The sequence below is a fragment of the Eumetopias jubatus genome, unplaced genomic scaffold, assembly GCF_037043125.1.
Source record: "Eumetopias jubatus isolate StellerSeaLion01/CBP00866 unplaced genomic scaffold, mEumJub1_p1.0 scaffold_13, whole genome shotgun sequence".
Lineage (NCBI taxonomy): Eukaryota > Metazoa > Chordata > Mammalia > Carnivora > Otariidae > Eumetopias > Eumetopias jubatus.
The window spans coordinates 50544934-50572807 of record NW_028274819.1 but is presented as its reverse complement, the minus strand read 5'-3'; the positions used below and the strand labels follow the sequence as shown (position 1 = coordinate 50572807).

Genomic DNA, 27874 nt, shown 5'->3' with positions numbered 1-27874 from the left:
AGGATAGTTCTATTTTAATTTTTTAAGGAACCTCCATACTGTTCCAGAGTGGTTGCCCCGATTGACACTGCCATCAGCAGTGCACAAGGGTTCCCTTTTCTCCACATTCTCAGCAACACCTGTTATGTCTTGTCTTTTTCAGAATAATCATTCTCACAGGGCGCCTGGGTGGCTCAGTCGTTGGGCATCTGCCTTTGGCTCAGGTCATGATCCCTGCTCAGCGGGAAGCCTGCTTCCTCTCCCACTCCCCCTGCTTGTGTTCCTTCTCTCGCTGTGTCTCTCTCTGTCAAATAAATAAATAAAAATCTTTAAAAGAAATAATCATTCTCACAGCTGTGGGGTGATACATCATTGTATTATTTTGATTTGCATTTGCCTGATGATCAGTGATGTTGAGCATCTTTTTATGTATCTGTTGGCCACCTGTATGTCTTTGGAAAAATGTTCAAATGTCTTCTCTGGGAAAATAGTCAAATCTGCCTATTTTTAAATCAGATTGTTTTTTGTTATTAATATTTATGAGTTCTTTATGTATTTTGGATATTAATCTCTTACCAGATATGATTTGCAAACGTACACATTAAGAAAATGAAAATCACATCATTTCAATAGATGCAGAAAAATCATTTGACAGAATTAAACATCCATTTATAATTTAAAAAAAAAAAACTCTCAACAAAATGTATATTGAGTGTGTATTGCCTGCCAAGAAGTGGATGAGTGTTCTTTTACTCCCTGTAATTCAATCAGATAGGTATTGTTTATATCCATGTTACAGTTGAGAAAACTCACGGTTTGGTTAAATAATTTGCTTAAGTTCATACATGTAGTAACTAGTACAGCTGGGACTTAACCTCATGTCAGTGTGACTCCAAAGTATGTACTCTTAGTCACTATGTATTCTCTATAGCAGGATTTCTTTACTTTGGAATTTCTGACACTTTGGGCTGGACAATTCTCCATTACAGAACACTGTCTTGTGCATTGTAGGAGGTTTAGCAGGATCCCTGGGCTTCTCTCACTAGATGCCAGTAAGAGCCCCCAGTTGTGATAGCCAAAACTGTCTCCAGACATTGTCAGACTTCCCCTGGTACGAGATCGCTCCTAACCCCTGGCTTAGAGATGTATAATAAAATGAACCCTGAAAGTTGAATTGCATCCATACTGGGAGAATTGTCAATTGGGTAGAAAGCTGTATCCGAACTTCCCTGAATGTAATGACTCTTATAATTGGGCAAGCTCTTTGGGGAACAGTGAGTGCTCTGCTCATAGTTGTTAAAAGAGATACTGGCTCTTGTGGGAAGACTTTTCAGTCAATATGCTTTCTGCACAACCTACGTGGATCTCTTGACTTGGCTATATCGTATGAAGACTCCCATGAAGAACAGTGCCAGTTACTCACTCTGCTAGCAAGCTGTGTTTTCTGTTCAGTGGCCTTCTGAACAAACTGGTGCCAGATATGGCCCATGTAGTCTTGTGAGTCTAGATGTTTAGTTGAGCCTGTGACCTCCCTGGTGGACATTGCAGACAGGCCCATAGTGAGTCCTAACAAATGAAAATTTCTAATCATTACAATCTGGGAATGTACTTTTTTTAATTGAATAAAATTGACATACAATATTAGTTTCAGGTATACAACATATTGATTCTGCAGTTCTATACAGTACTCACCACGATGAGTGTTGTTACCATCTGTCACCATGTTTATTATATTACTACCTATATTTCCTGTGCTGTACTTTTCATCTCTGTGACTTATTTTGTGACTGAAGTTTGTACTTCTTAATTCCCTTTATTTTTCATATCTCCCCCCCGCCACCTCCACTCTGGCAACCACCAATTCTCTGTATTTAAGAGACTTTTTGTTGGTTTGTTTGTTCATTTGTTTTGGCTTTTAGGTTCCATGTGTAAGTGAAATCATAACAGTATTTATTTTTCTCATCTTATTTCACTTAGCATAATACCCTCTAGATCCATCCATGTTGTTGCAAATAGCAAGGTCTCATCCTTTTTTATGGCTGTGTAATATTCCATTGTGTATGTATACTACTACTTTATCCATTTGTCTTCAGTTGCTTTCATATCTTAGGTGTTGTAAATAATTCAGTAAACATAGGGGTACATAGATCTTTTCAAATTAGTGTCTTCATTTTCTTTGGCTAAATACCCAGTGGTGAAATTACTAGATCGTATTGTATATCTATTTGTAATTTTTTGACAAACCTCCATACTGTTTTCCACAGTGGTTGCACCAATTGACATTCCCACCAACGGTGCACAAGGTTCCCTTTTCTCCACATTCTTACCACTTGTTATTTCTTGTCCTTTTGATATTAGCCATTTTCTGACAGGTGTGAAATGATAGCTCATTGTGGTTTTGATTTGCATTTCCTGATGATTATTGATGTTGAGCATCTTTTCATATACCTGTTGGCCATTTGTATATCTTCTTTGGGAAAATGTCTATTCAGGTCCTCTGCCCATTTTTTAATCGAATTTGTGTGTGTGTGTTGGTGTGTGTTGTGTGTGTGTCAGTATGTGTATCGAGATGTACAAATTATATATTTTGAATATCAACCACTTACCAAATATGCCCTTTTCAAATATATTCTCCCATTCAGTAGGCTGCCTTTTTGTTTTGTTGATGGTTTCTTTTACTGTGCAAAAGTTTTTATTTTGTTGTAGTCCCAACAGTTTATTTTTGCTTTTGTTTTTCTTCTCTGAGGAGACATACCCATAAATATGTTGCTAAGGTTGATGTCCAAGAAATTACTGCCTGTATTTCTGTTAGGAGTTTGATGGCTTCGGATCTCATATTTAGGTTTTTAAGTCCATTTTGAGTTTATTTTTGTATATGGTGTAAGAAAGTGGTCCAGTTTCATTCTTTTGCTTATAGCTGTCCAGTTTTCCAGCACCATTTATTGAAAAGGCTGTCCTTTCCCCATTGTGTATTCTTGCCTCCCTTGTCATAGATTAATTAACCACATAGGTATGGGTTTTTTCCTGTGCTCTCTACCCGTTGACCTATGTGTCTGTTTTTGTGTCATTGAAATGTACTTTTTGATTTATCCCTGACAATGAAATGACTCACATTATTTTTTAAATAATTGTTTCTTAACTTAATTTCTAGTGGTATCTCCAATTTTACTCATTTTATAGAATCTTATTGATATTTTAGTGAGTATTTTTTAGGTATCGATAGTATAAAGCCTTAATAACTTGACTTCTGAAAATGTGTTTTGCTTAGTTTTAAAACAAAAATGTGTTGGAGCACCTGGGTGGCTCAGTTGGTTAAGTGTCTCTCTTTGGCTCAGGTCATGATCCCAGGGTCCTGGGATTGAGCCCCACGTTGGGCTCCCTGCTCAGCCCGGAGTCTGCTTCTCCCTCTCCCTCTGCCTGTCACTCCCCCTGCTTGTGCTCTCTCTCTTTCTCTCTGTTAAATAACTAAATAAAATTTTTTAAAAATAAAGCAAAAATGTGTTGTCACCTGGTACAGGAGAAATCTAATTGCAATTAAATTATGAGGTTTGTTTTAAAAGGACTGTTTCATTTATCACTTTTTGTGTGATGTCTGTTTTCTTTTTGATGGGTGGTGAAGGGAAAGAGACAGTATATTTTTTTGTTATAAAAAAGGGAAACAAGAATGGAAGAATAATCCATAATATTTATATTAGACAATTTTAAGAATATTATTTGTATTACTTTATCTTTTAACACTATGCTAAAACATGTTCATTAAATATAGGTCATATTGGTGTCTTTTTTCATTCTCTCAGGTACCTGAATGTTGGCTTTCTGTCTGACGCTCCTGGAACTTTTCTCTTATTGAGATAGAACTTGGCTGAAATCACATTGCACATATATTGTACACAAGTGCTTAGCCCAAGCCCAAGAATTACTATAATCCTCTAGTTAGACAAATTCAAACTACAGTGGGAGTTCTGGCCAGGAAGATGCAGGCTCTGAACAAATTGATGGCTATCTCAAAACCTCAAAACCTGATTCTACATGAACAAAGTGAGGCCTTGAGAGCAGATGTGTCCTGGCAACAGGAATCCATCCCAGTCATGGAAACCTATGACTCTGAGGCCTCTCGTCAAAGGTTCAGAAATTTCCAGTATTTGGCAGTGTCTGGGCCTCATGAAGCCCTGTGCCAACTCTGGGAGCTCTGTCTTCAGTGGCTGAGACCAGAGGTTCATACAAAGCAGCAGATCCTAGAACTGTTGGTGCTAGAACAATTTCTGACAATTCTCCCTGAAGACATCAGGACGTGGGTGAATTTACAACATCCAAGGAACAGCAAAGAAGTGATGACCCTCATAGAGGATGTGATTGAAATGCTTAAAGATGAAGGTGAGAATGTAGAAAATTGGCAGTAGAATAATAGTTGACCTTTATGTGGAATCTAAAAAAAAAGGGGGGGAAATGAGCTCATAGATACAGAGAACAGATTGGTGGTTGCCAGAGGTGGGGGGGGAGGATGGGCAAAATGGGTGGAGGGTCACAAGGTATAGAAACTTCCAGGTATAAAATAAGTCATGGGGATGTAATGTACAGGGTAATGACTATAGTGGATAATACTGTATTGCATATTTGAAAGTTAAGACATTAGATCTTAAAGAGCTCTCATTACAAGAAAAAACTTTTTGTAACTATATATGGTGACAGATGTTAACTAGACTTATTGTGGCGGTCATTTTGCAATATACATAAATATTGAACCATTACATTGTACACCTGAAGCTAATACAGTTGACCCTTGAACAACATGGGTTTAAACTGTGTGGGTCCAATTATACATGGGTGTTTTTCAATAAATACAGCACAGTACTGTAAATGTATTTTCTCTTACGATTTTCTTAACACTTTCTTTTCTCTAGCTCACTTTATTGTAAGAATACTGTATGTAATATATATATATATATAATATGCATTAGACTGCTTATGTTATTGGTATGGCTTCTGGTCAGTGGTCAGCTATTAGTAGTTAAGTTTTGGGGGAGTCTAAAGTTATATGCAGATCTCCAACTGCGCAGGAGGTTGGTGCCCCTGAAGCATCTGCCTTTGGCTCAGGTCATGATCCCAGGGTCCTGGGATCGAACCCCACATCAGGCTCCCTACTCAGTGGGAGGTCTGCTTCTCCCTCTCCCACTCCCCTGCCTGTGTTCCCTCTCTCGCTATGTCTCTGTCAAATAAATAAGATCTTTAAAAAAAAAAAAGAAAGGAAAAGAAATTATCTTTTTCTGAAGCTAAGAGGGTCTGTCAAATAAATAAAATCTTTTTAAAAAAATAAAATATAATTTTGATATCAGTATAGAGTAGTGGTTGGCAAACTATGGCCCAAAGGCCAAATGTTTTTGGAGATAGTGTTTTTGGAACACAGCCATGCCCACTGATTTACATTTAGTCTACAGTTGCTTTCATGTCATGACCAGAGTTGATTAGTTGTAGCAGAGACTGTATTGCCTACAAAACCCAGAATATTTACTATCTGGATCTTCACAGAAAAAGTTTATCAACATCTTGTTTAAAGGATAGACCTGAGGACTCTGAAAACAGGAAAATCAGTTAAGATAGGTGAGGTGTTAAAGGATGAGGGAGTATTGGGAAAACAGGAGTTTGAACCTAAAGGAATTATGGACTGCATATAAGGTGTGAGTGGGATAAGATTTGATGTAAATGTGCATGTTCTGCCATACATGAATGGGCATAAGTAGCAGATTTTATGGGAGGGGATTTATACAGTAATTATGTGGCGTGTTGAATTTGAGATCTCTATGGGTTTGGAAAGTTACAGGTATGAACAGAAGTAGGAGAAATACATACCCTTAGGGAGCATCAATATTTAAAGGCTATTATAGCTCTAAGTACCCATTACAGGAAATACAAAGGATGGAGGAACATGTTAAATTATATCATGGGAATGCCATTAGTAAAATCTAAACTCTGGGAAACTACAAGATAATCCAGTGTCTAAAACAAAATAGTTTTATTTTTTTTAAAGATTTTATTTATTTAGAGAGAGCACGCATACACAAGCAGGGTGAGAGGGAGAGCGAGAGAGAAAGAGGGACAGAGAATCTCCAGCGGACTCTGCACTGAGCACAGAGCCCAGCGTGGGGCTCCATCTCATGACCCTGAGGTCACAACTGAGCTGAAATCAAGGGTTGGACATTTAACCTGTTGAGCCACCCAGGCACCCCTCTAGAACAAAATAATTTTAAGGGAGAAGTGGGGATATGGACGAGGGATTTAGAAATTAAATGTAAAAGATGTATAGCCAATCACATGAATGTGTGAACCTTGTAAGTCATAAGGCAGTTGATTGGATATTTGACAAGGAATTATTGACTGGGGAGAGTGATGATATTGTTGCTATATTTAGTCCTTATTTGAAAAAGAAATAAAGGATTAAACAGAAGAAGAAAAGCCAGGTAAGCAGGCTAGAAAAGCATAATCTAGGACATCAGAGAACCAAGAAATGTTAGTATCTTGAGCTAAGAAAAGAGAAATCTTCAAGAAGGGAGTGTTCAGCAATGCTGTGACAAAAAGCTTCTCCTTTTAAGATGAATATTGAAAGTAATTTACTGAAATTGTTGATTATGAAGTAATTGTTAAGCTTTATAACAGTTTCAGAGAAGGAGTTGTGGTGCTTATTTGTAGTTAGTTATATTAGTTTTCTATTACTGTCATAACAAATGACCACAAAGTCAGTGGCTTAAAACAATGTGAATGTGGAGGGGAGGAGCAGAGGGAGAAGGGGAAGCAGACTACTCGCTGAGCAGGGAGCCTGATATGGGACTCTATCCCAGGACCCTGAGATCATGACCTGAGCTGAAGGTAGACAATCGACTGAGCCACCTAGGTGCACACAAGGTCCTCTTGATACAGAAAAAGTATTTGACAAGATCCAGTGCCCTTTCATGATAAAAGCACTCAACATACTAGGAATAGAAGGGAATTTCTTCTACCTGATAAAGGGCATCTATGAAAAACTTCAGGAAGCATCATACTTAATGGTTAAAGACTGAAAGCTTTACCCTTAGGATAAGGAAACAAGACAAGGATGCCCACTCTGGCCACGTCTGTTCAACATTATACTGGAGGTACTAGCCAGTGCATCAAACAAGAAAAAGAAATAAAAGGCATCCTAATTGGAAAGGAAGAAGTAAAGCTATCTTTACTGTCATATGATCTGTTCTTATGCAGTTGATCCTTGAACAACATGGGTTTAAAATACAAGGGTCACAATATGTGAATTTTTTTTTTAAGATTTCATAGCAAAAGCCATAAGGCATTTACTTACAACTGCCCGCCCCAGTCTCCACAGTTCCAATGGAAGACGACTCGTTCAGAGTTCACGCCTTCTGCCCTTTGAGCACCCCGAGAGGCCTGCAGAGCCCGTCAGCAGCCCTTGGGATCCCTGAGACTGGGTTACCTGTCAATTTTTTTCATTAAAAATAATTTTAAAAAGACAGCCTGTGTTCATGTATTGGATGACTTAATGTTTTTAAGATGATAATACTCTCTGAAGCGCTCTGCAGTTTCAAATGCAATTCATAGCAAAGTTCCAGCTACCTTTTTTTGCAGAAATAGACAAGCTGATCCTAAAATGCATATGAAGTTACAAAGGAGTCCAAATAACCAAACAGCCTTGATGAAGAACAAACTTTAAGGATGCGTACTTTAATTTCAAAACTTACTACAAAGCTACAGACTTTAGTTAGGACAGAATTAAAGTTATTTTGTGGAATCTGCTGTAGCCACAGATGAAGCCTCAAAATATTATTTTGGCCTTCTTCTCCCTGATCCGATACTTCAACTTCTGGTAGAATATCAGAATCATTTTTAGAGCTCTTATTTTATTTTTATTTATTTGAGAGAGAGAATGAGAGAGAACATGAGGGGGGGAGGGTCAGAGGGAGAAGCAGACTCTCCCCCGAGCAGGGAGCCCAATGTGGGACTCGATCCGGGACTCCAGGATCATGACCTGAGCCGAAGGCAGTCGCTTAACCAACTGAGCCATCCAGGTGCCCATTTTTAGAGTTTTTAAAAACTTTAACATCTGAGCCCCACCTTTGGAGATTCTGATTGCTGGTAGGGCCTGACATCGTTATTTTTCCAAAGCTCTAAAGATGATTCCTATGAATAGCATGTTAAAATGACTACTATAATCATTAAATGTTTCCCCAGGGCAAATCTTGTCTCCCTAATGTTTTCCTTCATCTTCCTCAGAGATACCCTGCAAGGATTGTATCATCCTCCAGAAGGGGAACATCAAGGAGAAAATGGAAACTGACTCACTAACTGGCAATTCTCAGGTGAATTAGGATTCCTACTCTTTACTGTAATGATCTGCTTTTTCTTTTTCCACTTTTGAACTTTTGCTAAATATAGGTCCATTTAAGGACGTAAGACTGTTACTTCTCCCATAGGACATTGGATCTATTTTATTTTAATTGATGATACACACTTTGGAAAATACTTAATCTTTGTATTTTTCTGTGCATCTGTTCCCTTAGGGTTGTAGACAACAATCAAAGCCATAGAAATAGAGCCCACCAGAGAATGTTTAAAATTAAAAGTGAAGGGAGCCAAGGGCAGAATCCTGAGTAACATCACTGAATAGGCAGGAGCAGAAGAAACCCCAAAGGATACTGAAATGAAAGCATCAAAGTGGTAGAGGAAAACCAAAAAGATACCATGTCACTGAAAGCCAAGGATGAGAGTATTTCAAGGATAAATGCTTTAAAAATTCAGGAAAATTCAGGGTGCCTGGGTGGCTCAGATGGTTAAGCGTCTGCCTTCGGCTCAGGTCATGATCCCAGAGTCCTGGGATCGAGTCCCGCATCGGGCTCCCTGCTCCTCGGGAGCCTGCTTCTCCCTCTGCCTCTCTCTCTCTCTCTCTCTCTCTCTCTCTGTCTCTCATGAATTAAAAAAAAAAAAAAAAAATTCAGGAAAATTCAGCCTGAATATACCCAGTCCCTTAACCATCACGGAGATACTACCATGCGTGGGAATAGAAGCCAGGTTGCAGGGCGCCTGGGTGGCTCAGTTGTTAAGCGTCTGCCTTCGGCTCAGGTCATGATCCCAGGGTCCTGGGATCGAGTCCCACATCGGGCTCCCTGCTCAGCGGGAAGCCTGCTTCTCCCTCTCCCACTCCCCCTGCTTGTGTTCCTGCTCTTGCTGTCTTTCTCTGTCAAATAAATAAATAAAATCTTTAAAAAAAAAAAAAAAAGCCAGGTTGCAGAGGGTTGAGGGAAGAAGGTGAGGAAGGAGGCAAAACTAACATAGATGATTTACTCAGAGTCATCCGATGTCTTAGAGTTGTCTGGCTCTGCAGTAGAGGGAGGGGAGAGATGTGTATTTCATTGTGACTGAAGGTGCCCATCACGACAAGGTTGGGAATGCTAGAGAGGGAAGTGCAACGCATGACGGTGTGAAGGCCCTCCTAAATACTTATGTTGTGGACACCTGGGTGGCGCAGTCGTTAAGCAGCTGCCTTCAGCTCAGGTCATGATCCCAGAGTCCTGGGATCGAGTCCCACATCGGGCTCCCTGCTCAGCGGGAAGCCTGCTTCTCCCTCTCCCACTCCCTCTGCTTGTGTTCCTGCTCTCGCTGTCTCTGTCTCTGTCAAATAAATAAATAAACTCTTTAAAAAATAAAAAAAAGAAAAATACTTATGTCGTGTCTGACCTGCACTGCTGAGGAGAAACAAAAGGAAATCCTCTGTGGTGATGCCAGTAGAGGCAGACAGGCACACAGGCCGACAAGCACAGGTAGTAATAATTATTACAAAGAAGAGAAAGAAACATAATGCAGTAGACTGATGAGGGGGTGGCTACTTCGTTTGGGTAATCAGGAAAGGACTGCCTGACCCGAATGGGAATGAGTTAGCAGGCTGCCTTTCTCAGAGAAAATGCCCTACGTCTGCTGCTAGCTATCTTCATTACAAATTCCCCTCAAATCTATCCGAAACTCCTCCTCTTCTGAACTCCTCTTCTGTCAGGTATTTTTGCTCTGTAGTAATTTTTTGTTCCACAATTATTCCAACTGTCTTTTTGTTTTTCATCAACCAAAATAAAAGTTAATTTAGGGTTAGGACTGCACTTGATTTTCCTTTGGCAGCCCTCACAGAGTGCCAAGTTGATAGGCCTCTAGTATAACTTGATTTTCATCACTTAGAACCCCAAACATTTGTCAGTTTCTTACGTATTCTGATGGCCTACCCTGTTCATTCCAGATTCTTTTCTCCTCTAGTAATCTTTTTGGGAGTGACCTTTGATTAAAAAATTTAATGTTTTAGGAATCAATAACATTCAAAGATGTGATTGTGGAATTCAGCGAGGAAGAGTGGGGACAACTGGACCCTGCTGTGAAGACCTTGTACAGGGATGTGATGCTGGAGAACTACAGGAACCTGAATTCAGTGCATCAAGGTGGCTTCTGTGTATTTACCTCCTCTGCCTGTCAGTGGTCTCTTCACCTGCTGCTAAAAGCTAGAAGACGACTGCAGCGGTTAAGGGCACTTTGGTTTGGGTTTCCTAATATCCTTTGGGCACGATCGCAGATTTTCCTGCTGTGTATCTGAGTGGAAGTCCTTTCTGTTGGAGAGCTAGATGTACCCAGATCCGTGGTGACTGCTGGCCTTATCTTTCAGCAGCTCTTAGAGAACTACTGAGGGATGGAATCTCTTCCCTATAAAAATGGCTGAGGTGTCTGTTTGTTGTTTTTTCAATTTCCCCATGAACAGAACATCTACTTTACAAGCCAGTTGAGATCTCCAAGCTGGAGAGTAAGGAAAGAAGATGGGCAGTGGAGCAAGAAATCCCAAGCACATCTGTTTTGGGTAAGAACCAGGCAGATATGAGGCAGCCATAAGAAGCTTCTGTTTGTTAAACACACAGTGTACTGTTAACAGCCTTCGAGTAAGAGTCGGGGAGGCGACGACAAAACCGCCGAAGCTTTGAAGGAAAAAAGTCACATTGCCTTTTGTTCACAGATTCTTTTTCTTCAGTGGATAGGCAAAAGAATGTTGCAGGTGAGGAACACAGACGCTTTTAAAGCTGTGTGGCCCGGAGCAGCCTACCTGCCAGTCTCCTGATCTGTAACATGGAGTTAATAACAGTCGTTCACAGATTCTTTTTCTTCAGTGGATAGGCAAAAGAATGTTGCAGGTGATGGGTGCCTGGGTGGCTCAGTCAGTTGGGCAACTGCCTTCGGCTCAGGTCATGATCCTGAAGTCCTGGGATCGAGTCCCACATTGGGCTCCCGGCTCAGCAGGGGGCCTGCTTCTCCCTCTGACCCTCTCCCCTCTCATGCTGTTTCTCACTCTCTCTCTCTCAAATAAATAAATAAAATCTTTAAAAAAAAAAAAAAGAATGTTGCAGGTGAGGAACACAGACGCTTTTAAAGCTCCGTGGCCCAGAGCAACCTACCTGCCATTCTCCTCATCTGTAACATGGAGTTAATAACAGTACTTACCTCTACATTCCTGTGAGGTTTAAGTGAGTCATATGGGTAGCACCCTTAGAACGGTGCCTGGCATGTGGTTAGTGCTACGTAAACAAACATTAGCCAACCCAGCATGAAATCATATTCTTTCTTTTAAAGAAAACTTTATACAGAGTGACTTTAGTAATCTTCGTTTTTCCATTTTTCCTTCGTTTACTATCGAACTTCTTGTGCCCTAACTTTCTACCTTCATGTAATCTCTTTGTTCTTATTAACATTTTGTTTGTGGGAGATGATCAATTATTGTGTGCTTAATGTAAATTTTAGTACATATAGAAAAGTATGAAGAGGAATAGAGCTCACCCCTTACCTCACTCCCCAGAGCTATGCAGTATTAACATTTTGATTTATTTTCTTAGACTTTTTTCTTTGTGATGATGTGTCTCTGTGGCTTGTGAAGATTTGTTTTTTTCCAAAATTGGGATCATCAGGGATATGCTACTTTATATTCTGCTCTTCTCACCTAATATGATACCATAGGCAATTACCTGTGTCACTAAATAGTGTGTGAAAATGTGGTTTCTAATTCACATGTAACATGCCATCGTATACATGTATCATAATATATTTAACCATTCCCCCTCAGCTGTTGGCCATTCAGGTTGTTGCCAAGTTTTCAGGCATATCTGATAAGTTCTACATAAGATATACCTTGTTAGAAAAGAAACTTCAGCATCAAAGGGCATGAATATATTTAACAGTCTTGTTACATTGTGCTGTATTGTCTACAGAAAGGTTATACCAATCCATACTGTCACTAATAACGTATTATCTATTTATTATCAGTCTAGCACCCAATTGTTTACTGAAATCTTTATTGATTTGATAGCCAAATTATTCAATTTCTTCCTTTCTGAGGTAAAGTCCCCCACCCCCCCACCCTTTTCCTTTGGACCCCATTTCTCCCTGCCTTCTTTCACTTACATTTTTACCATTTCTGCCTCATCTTCCCATTAGTTTTTCAACATTTTCAGGTCATTACTGATTTAAAAAATTTTTCTCTCAACGAACCTCTTTATAGCCAATCTTCTCAAAATATTTTTTTACTTTTCTCATTTCCTCACCTTCTATTCCTCACCCCATTCCAGTTTAGTTCTTATTCCAGATCTCCATCTGAAACAGTCCTTACTAAGGTTGTAGAAGACTTTCTTGTAGCTAAGTCCAGTGGATATTTTTTCATTCCTTGTCTTACATTACCTGCTCCTCACTCTTAAAACACTCGTAGGTTCTTATAGTCCATCCTATTTTCCTCCTCTTTCTGGCCTTTCTCAGTCTGGTGGAGACTTCTCTTTTCTCTAGCTCTAATTTCAGAGTTTCTCGACATGTGGTCTCATTTTGTCTTCTTTTCTTACTCTCTTTTCTTCTCTAGGTTATCACATCCACAACTGCAGCTTCACTTACTACACACGTGTAGGTGACTTACAAATTTGTGTCCCCAGCCCAGGGTTCTTCTCCGAATTGAAAAATTTATAGACATGTGACATTTCTCTTGGATGTCTTAAAGATGACTCCAGCTCTACAAAACCAAAATCGTAACTTTTTCCAGTCTTCCTCCACTGTTCCCTGAGCGAATGGCACTGCCATCCATCCAGTTACACAAGTATAGTGTATTATCCTTGACACAACTTCTCCTTCACTTAAGACTTGTTTTTTTCTTTCTAAATATCCCTTGAATGTCTCCACTTCTTTCCATCTGTAGTGCCACTACCCTAGTCCATGTACCATCACCGTCTCTCATCTCAGCTATCCCTGCAGTCTCTTAATTCATTGTACTGAAAGATCTTGCCATGCCTCTTTGCTCTTTTCCCCAACTCCAGTGTTTGAGCCACATTGCAATCAAAAAGATCAAATTCTGTCACGTGCTTGCTTAAATCGCTATGCTGACTGCAGTTTTGCTTGCTTCAGAATACACTAGTCCCCACCTATTTTTCCAGTCTCGCCTCACACTGCATCCTCCCCTCACTCTTTGCACACAAACCACACTGCTCTGCTTCCCATCAGCATCAAATGTGTATTAGCATCTCCTGGGTCCTAAGCACTCTGATAGGTGTTGGAGGACTGCAGAGAAAAGAGTTCCACACGACACACATTCCAGATGTCCCTTGAGTGGGGCTTGCCATCCATCTCAGGGCCTCTGTACATGTGGTTTCCTTACATAAAATGCTCGTTCTTCTGTTCTTTGCCTGGTTGATTCCTCATCTTCCTTCTGATCTCAAAGAGTTTACATTTCCTCAGGGAAGTCTGTCTTGATTCGTTTTTTTCTGTTATATTCTCCCATACGACCATAATCTTATCTTTTTAGCATTTATCACAATTATATTTTGCTTGCATCTGTTTAAGTCTTTATCTCCCACATTAGGCTTTATGTTCCTTGAGGGTAGGGACCATGTCTCTTTTTGCCCTACCTTTATATCTCAAGCTTTTGCACATTTATAGGAACCAAAGGAAAAAACTGGATAGATAAATATTGGATTTTGAGAAAGGTAAAAATTATCTTATTTGTTTTGGTCATTTGTGATTCAGTAAATGGTTTTATGTCCTTTATTAAGACTTTAGAGGTTTTTAAGTAAGATCTCATGGAAATTCCCACTATTGATCACAGTTACAGCAAATGAAATATCACTGAAGTTTTTTTATTATTTTGTTTATGGTGCCTGCCATACATATTTTTAAATTTATTTTATCACGTATCTTCCCCCCAGTGCTTTCTATCTGTTAGTTCTAGGCATAAGAATTTTTCCATACCCAAAGGAGAAATATATTTCCTGATTTTGTTCTGATTTCATCTATTTCCTCATTTAAGTAATACTTAAGTCAATCTGGAATTTACCTAGAATTTACCTCAGTAAATGTAGCTTATTTACCAAAACAGTTAATAGACTACAGTGGATTAAAGGTGGCTGCAGAATCTTTGTCACTCTCTCCATCAAGATGTAGCCTTTGTACACCTGAAGCTAATGTGACACTGTGTGTCAAGTATATTTCAGTTAGAAAAAAAAAGAGGCAGACTTTGTTTGCCCGCCATTTGAATCTCAGCAGACTGTTGGATCAAGAAAATGGAGCAGAGGTGACACTGCTGGTTCCAGGTCTAGCCTGTAATAGGACCTGGAGCTGCCACTTCTTTCTCTTGGAAGTTAGCAGCCACTACTTCAGCTAGCTTGACATTGCCGTTTGTGAGAAGCCTAGCATAGCCACATGAAATGTACATACATACACATATGTTCTTTAAAGGCTCATCAGATGATCAGAGGCACATCTAGATTTAAGTGCTAATGACCCAAGGTTATTAAAAACAGTTTAAGGTAAATTTGGATAGAGAATATAAAACCAAATTTTGGACAGCTTAATTAACTGGTCAAAACCTGTGAAAAAAGAATCCTGTGGATTTTAATCTGTAAACACAGATAAGCCATTGGAATGATTTGAGAAGTTGGGGGGAAACTCACCTAGGCCAAGGAAAGGCAGAGATGGTTTGGCATGGCTGGTCTCCAGGGGAGTTGTGAGCAGGCACCCAGGATTGGGATGACAGGCTCAGGTTTAACGTGTTCATTTTTGTTTCAGTTTAGAGACAGGAACAAAGTCTTGTAGGTAAAGCATAGTTTGTGAGTTTGGGATTAATAAGAATAACACATTGACTCAAAATCTGTTTAGTGCAAAAGGCGAACAAATCATGGGTGTAAAGATAAACAGTGGTGTTTCCACTAAAATCAGTAGATAAGACTGTTCCTATAATTATTTAATGTTAACCTGAAAGACGTCACTGATAAATGAAAAAAAAATGAGAAATTTAATTAGTAGAAGAGAGGAAAAAAGGCTATTATTTGTAAACAGTAACTTTCTACTTAGAAAATCCAAGAAACTCATTGTCAAAACTATTATATCTGTTAAGAGTTTTGTAAGGTGGCCAGATATAAAATAAAAATATTGGTAGCTTTCCTATATGTTAGAACTAAGTGATTTGAAAATAACAAAATACATGAAAGTGACTTTAAAAATAGGAGTAAAGAAGTTATATGAAAAATGAGTCCTAGAAATAAGAGAACATCAGAGATTTGCTTAGAGAAATACATTTAGGAACTCTGTCACTCAGTAAATACTTCTGGAACAACTTCTGTTTCAGTGACCTATTGTTTCTAACAAATTGCCCCAAAACTTACTGACTTGAAACAGCAATCATTTTATTAATTCACAATTTTGTGACTTGACGTAGGAGTTCTCAGGATCCATATGATGTTGACTGAGGATACAGTGTTCTGCTGGGATGGGATGGTCAAGATGGCTCATCACATGGCTGGAAGTTGATGCTGGCTGTCACTGGGAACTTTGGTCCTGTGGACCAGAGCACCTTCATGTGGCCTCTTCTTGAGGCATGGACTTCTCATAGCATGCCAGCCAGGTTCTGGGACTATCCTGAGAGGAATTCAAAATTGTCAGTCTCCTAAAGGCCAGGCCCAGAAGTGGCATGGTATCACTTCTACCGTATTCTGTTGGCTAAGCAGTCACAGAAGTAGCCCATTTTCAAGAGGAAGAAAAACCCCACTTCTCTATGGGAGGGTGCCAAAGAATGTACATCTATTTCTTTTTATTACTCAAGTATAATTAATATCTGGTGTTATGTTAGTTTCAGCTGTACAATATAATGATTCAACAATTCTGTACATTACTCCGTGCTCATCATGAGTGTCTTCTTAATCCTCTTCTGTCCTCACCTCTCCCCCCACTCACCTTACCTCTGGCAAGCACCAGTTTGTCCATTATATTTAAGACTCTCTTTCTTCACACACACACACACACACACACACACACCCCTATATATATCATATCTTCTTTATTCCTCTATGAATGGACATTGTGGTTGCTTCTGTATTGTAAATAATTCTGCAGTAAACATAAGGTTGCATATATCTTTTTGAATTAGTGTTTTCATTTTATTTGGCTAAAACCCACTAGTGGAATTACTAGATCATACAGAATTTCTATTTTTAATTTTTTGAGGAAACTCCATACTGTTTTCTACAGTGGCTATACCAGTGTGCATTCCAACCAACAGTGCAAGAGGGTTCCTTTTTCTCCACATCCTTGCCAACACTCTTATTTTTTGTGTTTCTGATTTTAGCCATTCTGACCAGTGTGAGATGATATCTCATTGTGGTTTTGATTTACATTTCTCTGATGATGAGTGATGTTGAACATTGTTTCATGTATCTGTTGGCCATCTAATGTCTATTTTTGGAAAAATGTCTATCAGGTCCTCTGCACATTTTTTTAATTGGATTGTTTTTTCGTGTTGAGTTTTATAAGTTCTTTCTTTTGGATTCTAACCCTTTATTGGATATATCATTTGAAAATATCTTCTCCCATTCAGTAGGTTGTTTTTATTTTGTTGATAGTTTCCTTCACTGTGCAAAAGATTTTTACTTTGGTGTAGTCTCAATAGTTTCCTTTTGCTTTTGTTTTCCTTGCCAAAGGAGACATATCTAGAAAAATATTGCTATGGCCAATGTCAGAGAAATTACTGCCTATGTTTTCTGTTAGGAATTTTATGGTTTCAGGTCTTGCATATAGGTCTTTAATCCATTTTGAGTTTATTTTTGTATATAGTGTAAGTAAAGGGTCCAGTGTCATTCTTTTGCATGTAGCTGTCTAGTTTTCCCCACACCATTTGTTGAAGAGACCGTTTTTTTCCCATTGTATATTCTTGCCTCCTTTGTCATAGATTGATCATAAAGCTGTGGGTTTATTTCTGGCTCTCTGTTCCATTGATCTACGTGTCTTTTTTTTTTTTTTTTTATGCCAGTACCATTCTGTTTTGATTACTACAGGTTTGCATAGTATGTCTTGATACCTCCAATTTTGTTCTTCTTTTTCAAGATTGGGTTTCGCTATTCAAGGTCTTTCTTGGTTCCATACAAATTTTAGGATTCTTTGTTCTAGTTCTGTGAAAAGTGCTGTTGGTATTTTGATAGGGATTGCATTAAATATGTAAATTGCTTTGAGTAGTTTGGAAATTTTAACAATACTGGTTCCCCCAATCCATGAGTGTGGAATATCTTTCCATTTCTTAGTGTCATCTTCAATTTCTTTCATCAGCGTTTTATAGTTTTCAGAGTATAGGTCTTTGACTCTTGGCTAAATTTATTCCTCTGTTTTTTACATTTTTTTCTATTTTTTATTTAAATTCAACTTAACATATACTATATAATTAGTTCCAGAGGTAGAATTTAGTGATTTATCAGTTTCATACAATACCCAGTGCTCATTACTTCAGGTGCCCTCCTTAATGCCCATCACCCAGTTACCCCATCCCTCCACCCACCTCCCCTACATATTTTATTCTTTTTTGGTGCAACTGTAAATGGGACTGTTAGCTTCCTCCCCCCTCTCCCCTTCCCTCCCCTCCTCTCCCATTGGGATTGTTTTCTTAATTTCCCTTTGTGCTACTTCATTTTAAAGTATGGAAATACAACAGATTTCTGTATATTTTGTATCCTGCAACTGTACTAAATTAATTTATCAGTTCTGGTAGTTTTTTGGTGGAGTCTTTAGGATTTTTTTTATATAGTATCATGTCATCTGTAAATAGAGTTTTACTTTTTATTTACCAATATGAATGCCTGTTATTTCTTTTTCTTGTCTGATTGCTGTTGCTAGAACTTCCAGTACTATGTTGAATGACAGTGGTGAGAGTGGACATCCTTGTCTTGTTCCTGATCTTAGAGGAAGAGCTCTCAGTTTTTCCCCCTTTGAGTACAGTGTTAGCTGTGGGTTTTTTATGAATGTGCAGCCATTTTGATCTACTATAGTCTGTCCTCTGGCCACAAATTATTTCTTTTATTTTTTCCCCCTTGTTAAATACATTTACTGTCTCCTAAGAGACCTCATCTCATTATGGCATCAGGCTTGAAGTCCAGGATCTTACCATCTAACTTAAATTAGGTCTAGGTTTGAAGAGGTTTCTCTCTCACTGAAGACCTATGAATTAAATTACAGGTTATCTGCCTACACACCCAGTATACACTGGTGAGGCAGAAACAGGCAAACTACAGTCAGTACTCTCATTATATTCCTATGCTCTGCTCTAGGAGATTGTTTTAATAGTCTAGTTTCCAGTGTGAGTATTATACAGACAGATAATTTCTGCTAGAAATTAGACTAAATCAGGCTGAATTAATAGGTATTTGACAAAGTTGGATGCATCAGTGGGGCTGCTTTGAGGCAAAAGTCATTTCATAAAATAATAGTACCTCAGGGCAGATTAGAGATACAAGGGATAAAGAGCAATGTTTATTCAAGATCTCTTTGTGGACTCTAGTGTAAATATTAGAAGAACAATGACTCACTGAACAACTGAGGACATTGAGGGAAGTTCTTTCTACATGAAAGAGGAAATTCTCAGTCTCATTTGTTGAGTTGGAAGAGAGTACTAGGATAGCCAAGTGGCATTGTCTTGGAGACAGGTAAAAAAAAAAAAAATATATGTGAGGGCGCCTGGGTGGCTCAGTTTGTTGAGCAACTGTCTTCAGCTCAGGTCATGATCCTGGAGTCCTGGGATCGAGTCCCGCATCGGGCTCCCTGCTCAGCGGGGAGTCTGCTTCTCCCTCTGACCCTCCCCGCTCTCATGCTCTCTGTATCTCATTCTCTCAAATAAACAAATAAAATCTTAAAAAAAAAATATGTGAGATACAAAGCTGAAGATGTGTTTTGGCTTCCAATAAAGTGTAGAAGTAAAGCATTAGATAAAACAAGTTATGTGCGGAAGGATAATGGGAGTCAGTGAAATTTAGTTATTAAGAAATTGCTAGAATATATAGTATATTGGACATATTTATACAGAAACTAAGTGAGAAAGGAATTTTGAGAAGGAAAGTAAGACATTAAATGAAACAAACTGAAGATGGGTAAAAACGAGAGAACTGAATCTTACCTGGAACAGGTAAAATTTTGAGTTCTAAGAAATACACAGAAAAATAACATCGCACCGTTAGAATCAGGAGCAATTTTGAGCCCAGGAAAAGGGGTGGTTTCTTTGCTACTTCTCATCATAGTTTTTTCTTTCTGCCTTTGTTAAATATGGGGAATAATTGCAGCTTGTATGGAAAATAGAAGCACTGATTGCAAGTTTGTTGTAGCTGGTTAAGATGTGGTGCCTGTAAATGTAGACATGTTTTTAAAGATATGATTAAATTGCTATTTTAGAAGGGTGTATTTATTATTGATGAACAGCATAGGTTAACAGAGACAAAGGCAAGATGCTAGAGAAAGGAAGGTTAGGTATAACCTACACAGACTAGTTACGAACCAGTAATAATTTGAACTATGATATGCCACCCTGTCCCAGTTCATATGCTGGATATTTTCCCAAGCCCTATGTATTCTCTCTAATATTCCTGAATAGCTCTCATATTTTATGATCTCCTAACCTCCCTTTTAATACTTTTATCCCTTTTATTTCTTCTATAATTCTCCTTTTTCTAATCTCACCTCACATTTCCATTCTGTATTTAAGGCCTATAAATATGCATATTCCTTTATGTGGTTTAGCATCCCTTTCCTAATTAAACAATTTCCCTTCTTCTAGTTCATGGAATTTTTTATTTCTTTTTAGACAGAGAGGTAATTTCAGAAAACCAAGATTCAGTTCCAAAGCAGAGAATTTCTGGAAAAGAATCACCTCCTGGAGTGATTATGACAAGACTGACCAAAAGCGGATCCCCTTCTTTAGATGCTTGGATGAGCAATGATTGGTTATATAGGAACCAGGAACACTGGGACATAAATTTGCCAGAAGAAGCTTTTGTTCATAAGACAGTGAACACTGAGGTGGGAAACTTTGAAGGTAGTGAGAATAAGAAAAGTTTAGATGTTAAGTCAGTTAATTCAATTTTGGGTATACAGCAAGGAATTCCTATGAGAAAAGAGTCCTCAAAATGTGGTAAGTTTAAAACTAACTTCAAATTTAATTTAGACTCAGGTAAGCAATATTCAGAATATAATGAATGTGGGAATGCCTTGAGCCTGAGTGTAGATATTCATCACCCAGAAAGTCATACCTTAGTGAATTCCTATGAATGCTATCAATGTGGGAGAGCCTTCAGCCGGAGTTCATCCCTCATTCGACATCAGATCATTCACACAGGAGAGAAACCTTATAAATGTAGTGAATGTGGGAGATTCTTCAACAGACGTACAAACCTTACTAAGCATCAAAAAATTCATACTGAAGCAAAGGTCTGTGAAGGCAATAAATGTAGAAAAGCTTTCAGTGAGACTGAAGACAGTAATAAAAATTCAAGACTTCATTCTGGAGATAATCCCTACGAATGTGTTAACTGTGGAAAATCCTTCAGCCGAAGCTCTTCCCTTATTCGACATCAAATGATTCATACAGGAGAGAAACCATTCAAATGTAAGGAATGTGAGAAAACTTTCAACAGGAGTTCAAATCTTAAAAAACACCAAAAACTTCATACTCAAGAGAAGTCCTGTAAAAGGAAGAAACCCACGATTAACTACATCAATGAATTTATACTAGAGGGAATCCTGTGAATAGAGTAAATGCAAGAAAACATGGGTCAGGGATTCTTCTTTAATCGATATGACAGAACTAATATTGGAGAGAAATCTGTTATTGGGTAGGAATATGTTCCCAAATGAAGCCACAAGCCACAATGAGTTAAATGTATCACCATACAAGTCTTTGCCTATCATTATTCTGATATCCATTGCCATCATCATTCCTAGTTCATAAATGGGACCTATGGCATCCTTATATTCACATGATTTATTGACGTAGATATTAGGGAGGAGCCAAGCAATACCCTTGGAATTGATATTTAATAAAACTCAAACTTTCAGTCCTTACAAGAAGGTCATGAGAAACCAGGAGCTCACAAGAATATAGGAATACTTCTAAGGACTGAACTTTCTGAATTAATGGCAGAGACCACAGGAGTGGCAAATTACTCCATGATAATATCCTTGGCCGTCCTAGTGCTGAGTGGGGACTAGAACTGGAGGAGGATTATCAACTGCAGTGGGAAGTGGATTCTATATATAGTCGTCAAATCTGCATTTTTAAAAGTACTCTTTGGGATCTAGGCCAAGGGACATCCATAGTCTTGGGTCTGTCATTTATTCCAAACATTAAGAGGTCAATAAAGTGTCTTAATACTCTGTGCACTAGTTTCCTCTTTGTTCTATAAGTTATTTCTGTAAGTTACCTTTGAGATCCTGAGCCAAGAAATTTATCTTTAATCTGCCCCCAAATATTCATATTGGAGAGATTCCCAGTGAATGAGGATGGTGGCTTTTGGTTAAAGCTCATATCTTACTCAAAAACAGAAAAGGTATACTGGAGTGTGAACACTTACAATTAGTTAATGTGCAAAATTATTCTATGTTCATTTGTTCTATGGTTTCAGGTCTTTAATCTATTTTTTATTTAATTTTTGTGTATAGTATAAGAGTGGTCCATTTTCATCCTTTTTTGCATGTGACTGTCCAGTTTTCCCAACACTGTTTATGGAAGGGACTATCCTTTCCCCATTGTATATTCTTGGCTCCTTTGTAGCAAATTAATCGACCACATATATATGAGGGTTTATTTCTGGGCACTCTGTTCTCTTCCATTGATCTATGTGTCTGTGTTTATGCCCGTACCATACTGTTTTGGTTACTATAGCTTTGTAATATAGTTTGAAGTCAGGAAGTGTGATACCTCCAGCTTTGTTCTTTCTCAAGATTGCTTTGACTGTTCAGGGTCTTTTGTGGTTCCATACAAATTTTAGGATTTTTTTTTTTTCTGTGAAAAATGCCATTGGGATTTTGATAGGGATTGCACTGAATCTGTAGATTCTTTGGGTAATGTGGACATTTTAACAGTATTCTTCTAAGCCATGAGCATGGAAGATCTTCCTTATTTGTGCCTTCTTGTTAAGTTTATCCATAGGTATTTTATTCTTTTTATGCAGTTACAACTGCATACCTATGGATAAATTTAACCAAGGAGATGAAGGATCTGTACATTGAAAACTATCAGACATTGATGAAAGAAACTGAAGAAGGCACAAATAGGAAGATCTTTGCCATTCAGCCTCAGTGGAGGGAATGGCCCACTGTCTACTCTCAAAAACCTGCCCCCTGTCTCTGTGCCCATACGCCATATCCCATGAATTACTAAGGCATTCTGCTAGTTATATATTATATTTATTCATTTTCATTGTTCCAGAAGTTTAGCTGGCCACATAGCCACCCAACTTTAAATTTATCTCTTGTTAGTAAGTCCTGGTCGATGGGATGTGAACAGAAGTGATGTATGTCACTTCCAAGTCTTGCCCTTCAAGCAGCTAGGTATCATTCTATTCTCCTGACACCTTTCCCTCTCCCTGCTGGCTGGAGAACTGTGAAAACTGTTGTAACTGCAGTGGACTACAGGTGGAAGCCAGTATTAGGAATGGAATCCTGGGCCACCCATCTACCTCCAGATGGTTAGAGAGAAAGAAACTTCAGTCATGTAGAAGCTCCTGGTTTTGTTGTTTTCTTTTGTACCACAGGTTGCCCTCTACCCTTAGTTAATATGCTCACCAAATCTTCACTCTTCCTTGTATCTCTCTGCGTATATCCCTACTGGTGCTATATTTATATTCTGGTTACTATCCTTTCTCTCACATTACTTCAACTAGCGTCTGTGCCTTGAAATTCTGTAAAATGCCAGTAGAGGATCTTTTTGAAATACAAATTTTGATTATTGCACACAAATGCTTAAACCTTTCAAATACTCCCCGTGAACCTTTAGGTGAAATCTAAACTCTGAAACGACTTACCTTGGCTTTCATATTCTAATGTTCTCTTGCACCACACCCTTTGTACTCCCATGTGTCAGCCATGCAGCAGCTTCCAGCTTCCCATCCACCGCATGTGCTTAGCTCTAGGGTTTTCCATATATTTCCTATTCATGGAGACCTCCTCTTCATCTAGCTAATTTTCACTCCTTCAAGTTTAACTAGATTTCTTTCTCTAGAAAGCCACCTCTGACAACCAAAGACAAAATCTTTGTACTAAATTCCACATACTTATGCGTTTACAGCACTTAAGGGAATTCTATTACAATTATTTATTGGATTGTATTCCCTAACTACTTAGTATGACTTGGGGGGACAATTAGTCTGTAAGAAGCATACTGGCTGGCAACAAATAGTATTGAATGTGAGTAGGAAATAGACCTGACCACTTATTTTTTACATCTCAGTGTAAAACGACGTAACCAAAGACATCTTTTTTAAAGATATTATTTACTTTGTGCGTGAGCAGGGGTGAGGCACAGAGGCAGAGGGAGAGAGAGAATCCCAAGCCGATTGCACGCAGAGTGTGGAAACCTATGAGGGACTTGATCTCAGGACCCTGAGATCATGACCTGAGCCAAAATCAAGAATCTCATGCTTAACCAACTGAGCCAGCCAGGTGCCCCTCCCCAAAGACATTTTTAAATGAATACTAATGATCCCACCACTATAACATCAGTACTTTTTTCAAATTTGTATATATTAAGATTTTATTTATTTGAGAGAGAGAGAGAGCACATGAGAGGGCGTAGGGTCAGAGGGAGAAGCAGACTCCCCCCTGAGCAGGGAGCCTGATGTGGGACTCCATCCTGGGACTCCAGGATTATGACCTGAGCTGAAGGCAGTCCCTTAACCAACACAGGCACCCACAAATTTGTGTATTTCTTTGAATAAAAAAATACTTTGTTGTTCACACTGAATTAGGATGGAATTATGATTAGTGGCCCCTAACGGGGCTCTATTTGCTATCATCTTTATAGGTGTGAGCTTTGAATTTAGTAATTTACCAATACCAGTTCTGCTCTATCAATCTTCTCCAGGTACTCCTTGATATCCAAGTTGTTTATTCTTGCCCCCATTACTTCATTTTGATGTTGTAATGGCTGAACTAGGCTATTTAAAAAAAAAAAAAAAGATCCACAGTTGTCATAGACATTAACAATGTACCAGTCTAGCAAGTGAGTAAAATCGTATTAGTTACAGAATTTTCATCTTCATTGAGGCAAAATGGTAACATCTCAGTGGGTTTGACTTCTGAATGAAAATGTGTAAGAGGGAGAGGGGCCAGAGTGTAAAGACAGTCCCCTTTGCAGTCTTATGAGACCACTTCTCTAGGAGAGACACTATAAAGTGATCCGAACTCCCACATCCTTAAGGAATTGGATTCCAAACTCCTCCTGTCATTTCCAGAATAAAATCCGCCTGGCTCAGCCCCTAGTGGTTTGAGCTCACTGTAGGCAGTCCCAAGAGCTGCAAGAATTTACGGTAAGTGCAATTCTACAATTCGTAGCTTCATCCTATCAACAAAAACAAATCAAGCCTAAATCTCTGCTTGCCCTGGAAGCGCCTCTAGTGTGAGAGGTCAGGGCAGGCTGGAAGGTTCGAATGGTGAGCCCACCACAGCAATAGTACTCAACATTCTTAAAGGACTCTCAAGCCAAGGTAGCCTTAGGCTTTTTATCCCAGCCAAGGGCGCCTGGGTGGCTCAGTTGGTTAAGCGACTGCCTTGAGCTCAGGCCATGATCCTGGGAGTCCCGGGATCGAGTCCCACGTTGGGCTCCCCGCTCAGCGGGGGGTCTGCTTCTCCCTCTGACCCTCTTCCCTCTCCCCTCTCCCCCCTTGTGCTCTCTGTCTCTCACTCTCTCTCTCCCAAATAAATAAATAAAATCTTTGAAAAAAAAAAGTTTTTATCCCGGCCGGAAGACACCGCCCCCGTGGGGCCTGGGCGGGACAGGAAAACCGGAAGTGGGATGTCACGGAGCCTGCGTGGTGGTCTGCGGCTGCGTCCGTCCTCCTGCGCAAGCGCGATGGGGTTCAGCTGGCTGGGTCGGTTTACCACCTCTACCTTCGTCTCCACTCTACGGTCCTGGAATTGACAAGGTTTCCCGGGAAAACCGGGTAACCGTTCTGACTTTTGGGCTTCTCTTCTCTTGCACTTGTTATTGGAAGTGTACCGAAACCTCTAGTCCCCAGTGCCATAAAAGCCGTTGCCATATGGTGTCTGAAGACTTAGTGGTTTCCTGCCGGCTGGGCCTCTCCACTTGGTGTGTTCGGGCTAATCGCGAACCTTTTTGAGCCACGATTTCTCTTGACTATAGCGTGCGCTTACTAGGACCTTTCTTGAAGTGACTGTGAAATTAAAATGACATTAAACTGTTATGATTTCGCAGAGTGTGCTTAAACTCCGAGAAGTCAAATGATTGTCCCAATACCATGCCATCGATAAAAGTCAGACCCTAGGTTAAACTTAGTCTTTTAGATCTTTGAGCCACAGTGCTTTTTACTGTTCACCAGGAATTTTTTCAAAAAAATGTTAAAGTTAGAATTCATTTGACAGTTAACGGTAATGTTTAGTAAAAGATACCTGTACAAATGACTCATAGCAATCCGTATTATAAGTTCTAGAACTTGCGAAGATGAACAAAAACACACGCTAGTGTTACTTTACCTTTTGGAGTGGATCGCATAAGCCTAATACTATACTCAATAGGTATTAAGATCTAACTAATTTGGTAGGCATTTCTGGCAGATTTGCCTGACTCTTGATAGTTGGCCTGATGACAGTCTGCCTTACTCCTAGTTCACACTGACCCAGTGATTATTAATTTGACATTAGGTGGAAATATACCTTCTTTTCATAGTAACTGATGTGAGCTCAGGCAACCTAGCTCTTAACCATCAGGCTATACTTATTCCTAAGACTACATATTTTGCTCAGTCTGCTTGAAATACCCAACTGCCTTCCCCCCAGGTTATTTCAGTTTATTCGGACTAAGATTGGAATCACACCCTAACTCCTACCCAAGGTTGGGCTGGACTAGTCCTTTGGCACAATTTGAACTTCATATTATCCATATTTAAAAAACCCTACATCTGTAGGAGTAGCTCAAACTCCAAAATGAAATCAATCTAGACAATAATTTCACTCTTCCTAAAACCCTATTTGCTTAACTACAAGTTTTTACAAGCAGTTCCTCCTGTCTGTGAACTATTTTGGTCTTCTTTTTACATATTAAAATGCTATCCAAAGCCCAATTTTAGAACTACCTTCTGATATATTCATCATACTCAAAATCTATCCAAAATTTGATTATTTCTCTCACCTCCCCTGTTAACACTAGGTTAACACCTTATCTCTTGTAGGCATTACTGCAATACCTCCTAAGTGGAATCCTTGCTTTGCCTCTAGCCCCTACCTTTGGTCAATTCTTCACAGCCTTCAGAGTGATCCGGTTAAAATTTAAAGTTAAATCATGTCTCTTAAGACCCTTCAGTGGCTTTTCAGGCTATCTTTAACCTTATTTTTTTATTTAAGTTCAGTTAATTAACATATAGTGTATTATTACTTTCAGAGGTAGAGTTCACTTAACCTCATTTTTTAGTACGTTTTCCAAATTTACGCTGGTGAGCACACAAGGGAAAAGTAAAACGAACAATTAAAAAAGGCAACTATCTCCTACTGTCAAAACTCAATGACACCACCTAGTGGTGTACTAAATGGTCTTGTGGCCTCCATTCTTGCTCATTCTCTTCCCCTCTCTCTACAACATACCCAATCTCCACACTGTTGTTAAAGTCATCTTTCCAAAACGATAGTATCGCACCCTCCTTTAAGATTCTTTGTTTCTTCATGACTAACAAATTTTAACTTGACTCAGGAAGTCCTTCATGATCGGGCCATCCTCTAACCTCTCCTTCCAATTTCACACTTCCTATGCCATCAGTGTCAGGTTACTTGTAGCCAGTCGTCTACATCATTTATTTTCAAGATTTCATTTCTTTGCACAAATTACACTTCTGTGACCTATATTTTAATCCAATAATTGAATGTAGAAAATTATAAAAGTTGACAAAAATAATCGGAAACTTCATACACGATGACATGGCAGTTAAATTCTTGATATAAAAATGAAAAGTCTGAATCCCTGATAATATAGAGATAATTAAGCATTATGGTACAGTAACACAATGGAATATCATGTAATCATTAGCATTTTAAATAAGTTGTATGTAAAAATGTGATTTTATTTATGAAAATAAAACACCAATAAAAATATGAAAAATACAGGAAAGTATGAAGAACATAAAGATAGCCACAATCCATCCTATCAAATAGATCGACTAGTAACATTTTTGTGTGTGTGTATATATATATATATGCATATATATATATATAATCTCCAACTTTTCCCCGTGGGAATATCTATATAAATATATATATATTATAAATAGAATCTTACCCATATACAGTTCTATATCTTGTTTTCAATTAACACCATAAGTATATTATCATTACAATA

General features: G+C 38.8%; 1 protein-coding gene across 2 annotated transcripts in view; it reads left to right on the top strand.

Moving 5' to 3' along the window:
• The window catches only part of ZNF215 (zinc finger protein 215), a 32181-nt gene extending 4624 nt beyond the window's left edge, over positions 1-27557 (top strand). For both annotated transcript variants that reach the window (XM_028116893.2, XM_028116892.2), the window contains exons 2-6: positions 3777-4353; positions 8236-8321; positions 10307-10439; positions 10754-10849; positions 20120-27557. In XM_028116893.2, the coding sequence (XP_027972694.1) occupies positions 3954-4353; positions 8236-8321; positions 10307-10439; positions 10754-10849; positions 20120-21060 (1656 nt within the window). In that variant the 5' untranslated portion in view covers positions 3777-3953 and the 3' untranslated portion in view covers positions 21061-27557. The remainder of the gene's footprint in view (positions 1-3776; positions 4354-8235; positions 8322-10306; positions 10440-10753; positions 10850-20119) is intronic.
• The last annotated feature ends 317 nt before the right edge of the window (positions 27558-27874 follow it).